The sequence below is a fragment of the Vidua chalybeata genome, chromosome Z (assembly GCF_026979565.1).
Source record: "Vidua chalybeata isolate OUT-0048 chromosome Z, bVidCha1 merged haplotype, whole genome shotgun sequence".
Classification (NCBI taxonomy): Eukaryota; Metazoa; Chordata; class Aves; order Passeriformes; family Viduidae; genus Vidua; species Vidua chalybeata.
In genome coordinates this window covers 40,581,973-40,592,875 of record NC_071570.1, presented here as the reverse complement: position 1 = coordinate 40,592,875, position 10,903 = coordinate 40,581,973, and the positions used below count along the sequence as shown (strand labels likewise).

Here is a 10,903-nt window from a genome sequence, read left to right as displayed (position 1 = left end):
ACAGGGGGATAATCACTGCCCTGGTCCTTCTGGCCACACTACTGCTGAAGTCACCAAGCAACAAGACAAGAAACAGAGAAGACCAGAGCCCAAAGTCAGGGGAAAAAAATGTTGAAACAGAAATTATCTGGAAGTACAGAGAGGTGAAGGTTAGAGAGAAAGCCAAAGACAACTATTTATCAGCATTTCTTTCCCTATTTTCGTCTGCTGTCCTGGGATTCACATTTTCCTGTGTTTCTACAGTAGCTTTCTCTGGGGTCAGAAGACATTTATCATAAACTTTGCATAGGCTTCATGTTGCTGCTCTGTGGGCAGGAGAAAGCAAGACCCACTGTGAGGAAACCCCAGATCTTATTCAGAGATTAACAAGGACAGCAGCTTTGACTGGGCTTCTTCCCCAACCACTGCCCCAAGGCAGTCACCCCATACAGACACCTGAGATCCCACTTTATATTTAACACTTACAAAGTACCTCACAGCATCTCATTTCCTAAGTAATTAAATTGTTAAATGCATTAAGAATTTCCACAGAATAAACTTACTTTTTCAATTTTTTTTTTCAAAAATAAATTACTTTATTAAAAAATTAATACTTCTCTGAAGCTGGAAACCCCCCCTCCACAGAGAAAGATGGACAATAGGGGTAACTGGGACATAAAAGACTTTGGCTGCCTGAAGCCCAGCTGAGACAAAGCTGAGGCTTTGATGAAAACCTTAAAAAAAAAAAAAAAGTTGTTTCTCAAACTGATGAATAATGCAGCCTGAGGAAAAACTGGAAATTACTGCACAAATGAAAAAAAAAATATCCTTTAAGTATTGCATGCATGTGATATGCAGTAACCACCTGCAGCTGATAGCATGAAAGAGTGCTTTATTTTGTTACAGTACAGATTCAGTCCGGTTCACAGAGAACACATCAGTTAATACATATCTTCACCTTGTAGGAGAAATGGGCATGAACACACGAGCACGCAGTCAGCAGCTTTTTACTGCCACTTATGCAAATTTTGCCTCAAAAGCATCATTTATGGTACACACGTTTCACCACCAGTCCATGTAACAGCACTGTAATGCCAGCTCTAGAAACACAGGAGAGGACGATGTCAATCTCAAGGACAAAGTGAAAATGTGTGTGTGTGTGCATGTGCGTGTGTATATGTACACACACTGCTCGGTGATTTAATTTCCAAAATCCTGGTTTTGACTTGAAAGTTTGTTTTAAAAGAATGTGTCCCTGAATAATACATGTTGTTCCTTGAGGCACGTGTTCAAGTTCAGGCTTTGAATAATAGTCTTCACTTGAAGTAGACACTGAGAGACGAGGGTTTGGAGCAGGCAGAACTGTCTGGAAACCAGGTAGGTCTCCGTGAGCTGCAGTAGCAGCCCACAGGCAGAAGGGTACCTGAATCTCACCAACACAGTCTCCCATGTTCAACCATTTTTTTAAAACCTAAAATAGCAATAAAGGCAACAATGTCAGCCAAATCAGTTCCTGTTAACCTATCAAACTTACCTTCTTAGAGGTTTTGGACTTTTTGAAGCACAATTTTAGGACTCAGGACTCCAAAAGCTCATCTATTTCCCCTGCATATCCAGGTTCACACCAGGTGGTCCAGCAAAAGACACTGTTGCTCTTCCCAAATCCTTCCTCACTTACATCCAATTTCTTTGACATGTCCAGCACAGACCCTCCCCATTGTGGTCAGAGGTCCTATCTAAGCAAAATAAATCTGATAAAATACTGTGTGCAGTTATCTTCTGTGCGTGGAAAAAAAAAAAACAACCCAAATCATCTTTCAAAGGGGGGGGGGGGATTAAAAAAGGATGGCTACTTCTAAACCATGTAGACTATAAGGGTGATAAAACTCCAACATTCCCCACAACCAAACATGGAAACATGGAAAATACTCACAGAATGAAGAAGAGAGGCCAGAAAAATGACTGTGAAAGATATTTTCAGTCTGAAGCATGCTTCAAGTAGCTTAGATTTTCAAAGCCATTTAAAAAGTTTTGTGCACATAACTTGCTCCTACATACGCCACCATTTTTCTGACCTTTCCACCTAATTACTTTTTCCTCCTTCTCAAAGAGCAACAGAAAATGAGAAAACAGATCACATGAGAGAGACAATGAAAGCTGTGAGCTGCATCTACTACTAAGTATACAGAAAGTATTCCATAAGCTGTCAAATACAAGAGCAACACAGCAATTTTCATTTTCCTTCTATTTAAAAGCAATCACAGCTTGAAATGTTTAAAAGACAATGTCCCAGGTTTATGCCCAAGCTACTCAAAGTTTTCACCACAGCATCTTACAAGTGAGAGAACACTGTTTGTCTTTTTATTTGTAAAACAGAGTTTGAAACACTTTACAATATACTTTTAATTTCATTTGTCTAAAGAAATAACATCAAGAACTGAAAGAACAGTGTGCCATTAAATGTTAAGGACCATATTTTTAAAAACCTTTCCTAAAAAAGGTTATAGAGGTATGATGAATTTAAGTTGTATTTTAGAATCAACTACTTAAGCATCTCAGTGATTGAAAATGAAGTGCAAAATTGGAAATCCAGTCACAGATGAGGCTGTAGAGCCATGCTCAAGACTGAAGAGGTCTACCTAGGGCAGGCACAGTTGCAGACTCCCCAAATGAATTCAGCCTGTCCCAGCCAGGAATCCTGGAGATCCAAGCAACACCACTGATTAAGTCAGTTTGAACTACATAATATAAATTCTCCCTTTCTAATAAGAAGGATATAAACTAAAGCTTTCAGTTAGGCAATAAAACCTTTCTAATTAGCAACAAAAAATATAAGTGACATGCTTACTCTGTTTGAGGCACTTTCAAGATCATAGTTTATTTCCTGTAGGTAAAAAGCTAGTATACAGATTAAGGGATCTCTTAAATTTCAACTCTACAGTTATACACCATCTAGTATTCTTGTTCTGAATATTAACCAAAAGGTTTCTAAATACCTGTAAGCCCCACTATAAATCTGCATTGGTATGATGAAAAAAAAGTATAGAAATCAATGCTTAATTTTTTCAATGCATAATATTTACACTGTGAAACCAATGGAAAATAACAAGCAGCGGCAAAGACGCAATAAATTTTAAAAAGCCAGAGTTTTATATAGGTTTTGGGTTTCTTTACAATAGTGTGCTAATCAGCATAATTGTATATATAAAAATTAAAATATAGCAGAACATCCCATTACAGAAATCTGAATTCTCTGAACTGCTGCCATTACTTGCTAACCATTTACATGCAACACCTGCTAGGACTGACTTTTTGAAATAAAATAGTGTAAAATAGTTCAAGGTTTAAGAAATAAACATTAGTTTGTGTACAAAACCAAAAACTGCACTCAGGAATTGTACTGGTCATCAATCTTTTCCATACAGAAGTGGAGGGAAAGAAAAAAGTACCAATGATAGAAAGCAGTCTCTTTCCATTCACTAATTTTCAAAGGCAATGCATAGACAGAGAATACCTGGATGGCAAACTCCAGAGACTCTGGAAACAAACAGCTTTCACACACAGGACCTCTGCAGGAGGCCCTTCTTTGCATCAGATGGCAATGACTGACAGCAAATAAGGGGCACCAGGTGTACAAGTAAGTAGATCTTGCAAAATACTAAGATGGGGCAGTTGTTAATATACAATTTGAACTATATATACACAATATAATGGAATGTATCCCCTCCCAAAACTGGTTTATGAAACAATTGGACCTTTCTATAATAGCCTTATGACTCAGCTATCATGAAAATATAAGTACACAAGAGACCTGCATGAAAATTAAAATTTATGGGGCATTTTACAGAAACTACTGACAAAGCTGCTTAATGGCATTTCTGCTTTTTAAGTAATTTTGATATATGTAATCGAAAACATCTGTGTATAAAATGTCCTGACAGACACTTCAACATGGAGTTTTGGTGACAAACCACTTCAATAACAATGAGGTGAAAAATGAAACAAAGTATTTAAGGTAACTCAAACTTAATAGGAAATGGAATGCCAATATGGCAGTTCACCCTTCTGTTGTTTTAAACAGGAAAGTCTCTTGTACCAGCAGAATCCTGTATACAGATAGAGAAGTAGGGAATACACCACTTATAATTCCCATTAAACAAAAGCCAATTCATCATGTGAGAAGGTAAAAATTACAGAAAACATGAATAGTCAATAAAAGAGAAAAAACTGGTTTACATGAAAGAAGAGAGAACACTTCAGTCTGAATGTAGTTACTTTGTGAAAGCAGCTACAACAGCCCACAGAACCTCATTCGTGTTGGTTTTCATACATTCGACCTCAGGGTCTAAATCCAGGAGCTGCCGCACTCTCTTTGTGGCTAAATCATACTGCTCATCCAGGAGGGGGGCAAAAGCGTTCTCCAGGACATCTGAGGCGTGGGCTAGATACACGAGTGCCAGCAAGCGCTTGTCCATGCGGTGGGGGTCGTTCACCCACTTGTCAAGAACCGCCTCCTGAACCTTCTTGATGAGGCGCTGTTTGATGTTGTTGTTGGTGAGAGGGTGTGTAGTCATGTCAAAAAGAAGGAAGTTCTGTTTCTCTGTTGTCAGTACACCTTTTTCCACTAGATTTTTAGCTAACCGCTCACGGACATTTCGTAGTTGGTAGTGCAACTTCAGTGGGTTCCATGTTTCACCTAAAACAGCAAGAAAACCACACAACAGTCAGACAAAGTTTAAGCTGCACTGCTGCAGTGATTTTTTTCTCCCCTGTGGTGCAGAATGACTGTCAAAATCATATAGCAGATTACAAGACACTATGCTCCTGTCAGCATTTCTCTGATCCCTGGCAAGGAGGCAGAGACCAGGAGAACCTCCTTGGAGGAGCTCTGGGGTACACTGACAGTTTGGATTAAATGATCGCTAAGCCATGTCTTGATTACAGATATGAAAAATAAACAAAAACCTTGTATTGTAAAACAAAAAACAAACCAGATATGCAGAATGAATTTACTTCTAGTAACAATAAAAATAAACTAAAATTAAGCACCTTCTACAGTCCTTTAGCATGTCAGAGACCAGGAGAAGTGTTACTGCCTTTCTTCTGCCACAGAGGCAAGCTAATGCACACCTACCACAAGCATTTCTTTATTTCTGCAGGCTTACACTCTTCTCCCCCTTCCTGCTTCCATGTGTGTGGCACAGGTGTGCACACATGAAGCACATATTGGGCAGAGTCTTTAATGCTTCTATACAAATTATTTCTAATGCCTCTTGTTGAGGCAGAACTTGGCCCTTCAGAGTGTGTGACTGTAGGCATAGAGGAAATTGACAAAGCACAAAATCAGCATCAACAGCTCCAACTAAAACTGTTTATCATTGAGAATTCTACCTTTGCTTAAGAGTTTATTTAACAGGCTAAAAATTTTAATTCCAGCTTACTTAAGAATTTATCATAATCCCTTCCTGATGTAAAAGACTATGCATTTTAAGGGGCAAGAAAAGGTACAGCTTTAAGTATTTCTTACATAGATGGAGGTTTTCCATGAATGATGATAATTTCTGTACCAAACTTCTGAAAAATGTACTGGTTAGTATAAAAGAATAACAAGAACAATAGAAAGCCACAGGTAACTTTGAGGTTTCTCCCTCTGTGATGGAGGGTGACACACACTGTATCCAATAGGCTAGATAAGCAAATAAATGAGGTGACTCCAACTGCAGAGGGAAAGCCAGAAAACTCAACCAGGCCTGAACTACACAAGTCCAACTACATATCACTGAATGCAATTCCCCAGTTTGATCATAAATGGAACTATCACACAAACACAAAAAAGTAGTTTCCTTACTACCTTTCACAGGGCAAAGGCTATTTCCTAGATTTTTTTTACAGTTGCCATGTGGCTGAAAGTGCTGTGGTGACACCTTGTGACCAAGCTCGTCAATTACACAGACACTTTGCAGACACGGAGAGAGATGCAGGTAACCTGACATTTTGGCCCAAACTTCTATATTCCCTACCTTTGCTTTCTTTAGAGGCCACCTTATAAACATCAGCCTGGCAAACATCACCTTACATGTCCATATATTTTTTTACATGATGGCTTTGGACTCACATGTACTGTAACTCCAAGCAGCACTCAGCATCACTGATTTTTCATGATCGACCTGGTCCCCAAAGCAAAATTCTAATAGAGTTTATTAATTTATTAAATAAAGAAAAATAAAGCAAAAACCAACCAACTGATAAAAATAAAAATCCCAGCCCAGACCCATTGAAATATTTTCCTTCAGAAGGACAGATCTCTAAACCATGGTAAATACAAAGAACACTAAGGCCATCCAAGAATTAGTAAATAATAAACATATGTTAGTAAAAATTATTAATTCAAGCCTTAGCCACAGCACTGATGATAATTATCTTCCCAGAGCCAAAGCTCAGCAGAGTCAGCAAAACCCTAGCTTAGCTCAAAGAAAACCTACAACACTAGTTCATTCATTAGCTGACCTTTTTTGAGCCAGTCCTAACTTGATGTGCTGGGAGACGAGGTGAAATGTCACCACAAATTATCTATTTGGGAAAAGAAAAATGATTTGTTTTTGCCGACCGTAAGAGGGAAGGGGAGCTGAGTAAGAACTGAACTGCATGGCTCCGCAGCAGCCATGCCCCTCCTGCCATGGGCTGCTTTGTAGTCCAGTCTCCCCACTGCCTGACAGCCAAGGAGCAGGAGAGGGGGGATGGCAAGGACCTGACAATGAACTGGTGTGCAAGGAAGGCTGTTTAAGATGGTGCAGAATGAATGGGAAGAACAAAGAAAACAGGAAAGCAGAGAAAGGCAAAGAGATTTTGCTCATTTCTGCAGCTTATCCGTTTTAAGAAGTAGCAGATTTTACACAGGCAACTTCCAAATCTCATTACCCCCAACCTCAGAGTCATATTGTTGACAATGAGGGTCAACAGTGCAGGGTTTTTTCCTGTGCTGTTTGCACAACTGAAGTACAGCTCTGATCTACTCCAAGGAAGCTGCATTTATGTGCTTTGTGAAAACAGACAAACGCTGGTGATCAATTCTGTCTGCAGTTCAGCCTGGAGAGGAGAAGGCTCTAAGGAAATCGTGCTGCAGACTTTCTGGGCTTAAAGGGGGACTGCAAGAAAGATGGGGTCAGACATTTTAGCAGAGCCTGGGACACGAGTAACGGTTTCAAAGTGAAGGAGAGTTGGCTGAGATTAGATACAAGGAAGAAGTTTTTCACAATGAGATGCCAGAATGGATCACCCAGAGAGGTGGTGGATGCCTCGTCCCTGGAAGCATCCCATGTCAGGCTGGATGGTCCTCTGGTCTAGTGGAAGGTGTCCCTGATGACTGCAGAGGGGCTGGACTAGATGGCCTGTAAAAGTCCCTTCCAACCAAATGTATTAATAATACTATGATTACTGACATTTCACTTTTTCCCAGCTTTACAGGGAAAGCTACGTGCAAAGTACTCATCTTGAAGACTTTGTTTTGATCAACAAGAAGTATGTAACATTTAAAAATATTTATTACATTAATACAGTTAATGAAAAAATAAAACTCCTAACGCTTTATTTTTTCTTTATGACTAATGGCCAAATCACCCTCAAGTTTTGTGTGCAAGCTATGCGCTCTTCACCTCCTTTCTTTATTGAAAGATCTGAATACTCAGTGCACACATTCAGGCTCCAAACTTCCACCAACCATCATTTCCAAACACAGAGAAAGGCAGTTACATCTCCAGGGTGCAGTCCTGATTTACTTCAGAGTCAGCGGAAGGCACCTCTTCCACCGAGCTGAGATGTCCTCTGACACTTCCATACAGATCCTTTCTGTACCAAGTTAAGTCAAAAGCAACAGTTACTTATATTTGATTAACGGCTACAACCAACAATAGACTACCCTAGAGCACAGACTAATTATCTTTTTTGCATATTTTTTCTCCAAAAACCTTGCAATATAATCTCTAGTGATGCCAGATAATTAGCTTTATTTGGGTAAAAAAAGCAAATACGCTATGTGCAAGGCTTACCACTAAGCAGTTCAATCCAATTTTGTACTGTTTCAGGAGGCTGGGTCTCTTTTATGTGTTTCAGAGCTTCATCAAGCAGAACATCCCCTGTAGGAGCATCTGACTTGCAAATCACCTACGAATGAATAAAACACAGTCAGTATTTTGACATAATTCATATATGACAAACACACCCATCAATAAAAAACCTACCTGTTAGGAAAACCAAAATAATTTTTTTTTAAATAACAAACTCTCTCTTAAGAATATGCAACTTTGAAAAACCCAAACCTTTATTATTGAAAAAAAAAAACACCATCCGTGCTTTAATTCAAAATACATTAAGTCTGCGGTTATCTGTAACTTTAATTAACCTTAATGGTCTAAAATTATAGGATTAATAATAAACTTAAAAGCTGTATTTTGAAGGAAAATTACTCACTTAACTAGCTAGGTCCTTTGCTACCTCCCAAAAATGAAGTACACTGCACTAAATTAGTTTCTGAATAGTCTATTTTACTGCTTCAAGTCAATTTATTCAAAATACTGAGTTAAACAATAAGGTTGCATGAAAATAACAAAAAAAAATAGTTTTCTTCAACATACAAACAGATAAAAATAGGTTCATGACAACATCTGCAAGTTTTGCAGCTCTGAAGAACACACTGCCAGCTAACAGAGTTTCGTTTAATAACAGTTAAACCACATGTACTAGGGAAAATACACATGTACTTATAAACCCCTTAACATGCAACAATGAATACAGTACTATATAAGTCTCTTATTTAATAACTTCTAAAATTATTTGAGTTCTTCACTCAGGAAAGCACAACAAAAAAATTGATTCAGAGTAACATAATAAATTCAAAATGTGAGTAACTGCTTGTTTACCAGTATAAGTAGTTACAGAAACTATGCACAAATACAATTTTTTTCAGGAGACAAAATCAAGAGCACCAAATGAAAACTATTAAATAAGCTCAAATCAGTATGTTTAAATAAACTATTATTTAATTTACAGAAGAATTACTACAGTTGTTAATAATAATAGTAGTAGTTGTTATTGTTGGTTTTATTATTGTTGTTGTTGTTACTATTATATTTGGCAATTTAAATAGTTTACAAGCTAGCACTTTACAAGCATCAGGTAAAAGGTAGCAGGCGAGTGACAAAAAAATGAATACATCAACACAAATCCATATATGAAAAACAGGAAGCAAAAGCTCTTTTTCTTAACACTTTAGAGTAGTCAGAAAGGTGATCTGGAAATGTCATACTGTTCCATAGCTCAGAGAACATCCTGGTTTTTCAGAGATGCTGATCCTCAGACTGATTGCAAAAAAATATTCTTTATTCCAATTTTTCAGTGATTAATCAGGTACTAGATTTGCCTGGTACCTATCAGCTAAGGAAATTTCCATTATACAGAATATTTAATTTGTATTTTTCACAATGTAGCTCTGCAATTAAGCAAAGCTGAAGATTAAGCACAGATTTTAAAGTAACCTTAATTTTCTAGTTTTAATACAAAAATTCACTCTTGCATGAATTGCTCAGAATTGTTAGCAATAAAATACTGAAGATAATCTGCCAAGGGTTTTTCGGGATTCCTTTTGCTTTTAGTAACTCTTTTGATTTGGTTTGCTCTCTGAGCCTGTAAGGCACTGTACAGTACTATCTTCTATACTCAATAACCACTTGCAAACCTCAACATTCATTTATTTGTTTCTAATATTGATCCCAGTAGACAGAACTCCAAAATGGTGTGACAATTACATACTCTTAAGCCAAATTTACAAGGCTTATCGTATCCATTTACAAAGTTTCAATAAGGTCCATCAAGTCCACTCTTTTCTCAGTCTGATTTCACTTTCTGTGGCATTCCATCACATATTTAATGCATCTTGATCCATTATGAAGTACAAAATATTATCTGCAGAGATCAACCTGATTTAAGGCTTTAGGTGGAAATCACTGTAGCTATCATTCTTTCAAATTAATTATATGATTAAAGCCACAGTTAGCTGGTTATATATCTATGCTACTGCCCAAAAAACTTGTTCTACCGTCTTCTCATCCTCACCTTATCACTTGTGCCCCACCTGATGACAAGATTGAGAGAGTGGTTCCAGTAAAAACTAAACTGATCAAAGTAAATTGTTTTGCCCCTGAATTACAACTTTGGATGTATTATTAGACAGCTCTTTCCACTTATTAGGCACAGTATTTATTTCACAGCCAAAGCTAAGGGCATGGGGAGCAAAGCCTGCAGAAGCAGGACAAGGACACTTGACAGAGTAAAGACTTAAATCTGGCCAACACAGAAACAAAACTGAAATTTAATGTTAATGGAAAACTTCAAATAAGGTGCAAAACAACACAAGTCATTCACAAGACTGACTTCTAAAATGATGGAGGTGGTGCGTTTAGGGATTTTATTTGCAGGAAAGTACTTAAGCAGAAAACAACCGTCACCTAAATCTTAAATTAATGCCTATTTTTACAGAACCCTCCTGCCTGAAAACTGAAAAGTATCTCAAATACTTTACAACAGCAGAATAAGAAAACCTCTAAACTGTGTAGATTTTAGATCAAACAAAATACAAATTTAAACAAATACGTCTACCCAATGCCAAAATCACTGATAAAATTTAACAAAAAAACATGCAACCATAATCAAACAAAAAACAATAATTTTGCTTGTATTCTTCAGTGAATATACATACAGGTTATTTTTCCATTTCCCTAAAGAACCCAGCAACCTCACAGTTAATATTTCAAGTAGATAGAACTGACAAGGTTTTCACAGAATGAAAATAACTCCTGACTGAATGCCTAAGAAGATTACTGAATGCCTAAGAAGCCAAAAGCTCTGGAGAAAAAAAAAAAAAGTGCAAACT

The 10,903-nt window shown here is 37.5% G+C and overlaps 1 protein-coding gene across 1 annotated transcript in view; it reads right to left on the bottom strand.

Moving 5' to 3' along the window:
- Positions 1–854: 854 nt before the first annotated feature.
- The window catches only part of GOLPH3 (golgi phosphoprotein 3), a 30,580-nt gene continuing 20,531 nt past the window's right edge, over positions 855–10,903 (bottom strand). Inside the window, exons 3-4 of the mRNA XM_053931936.1 lie at positions 8,025–8,139; positions 855–4,675 (exon numbers count right to left, since the gene is read on the bottom strand). Coding sequence (XP_053787911.1) covers positions 4,251–4,675; positions 8,025–8,139 — 540 coding nt within the window. The 3' untranslated portion in view covers positions 855–4,250. The remainder of the gene's footprint in view (positions 4,676–8,024; positions 8,140–10,903) is intronic.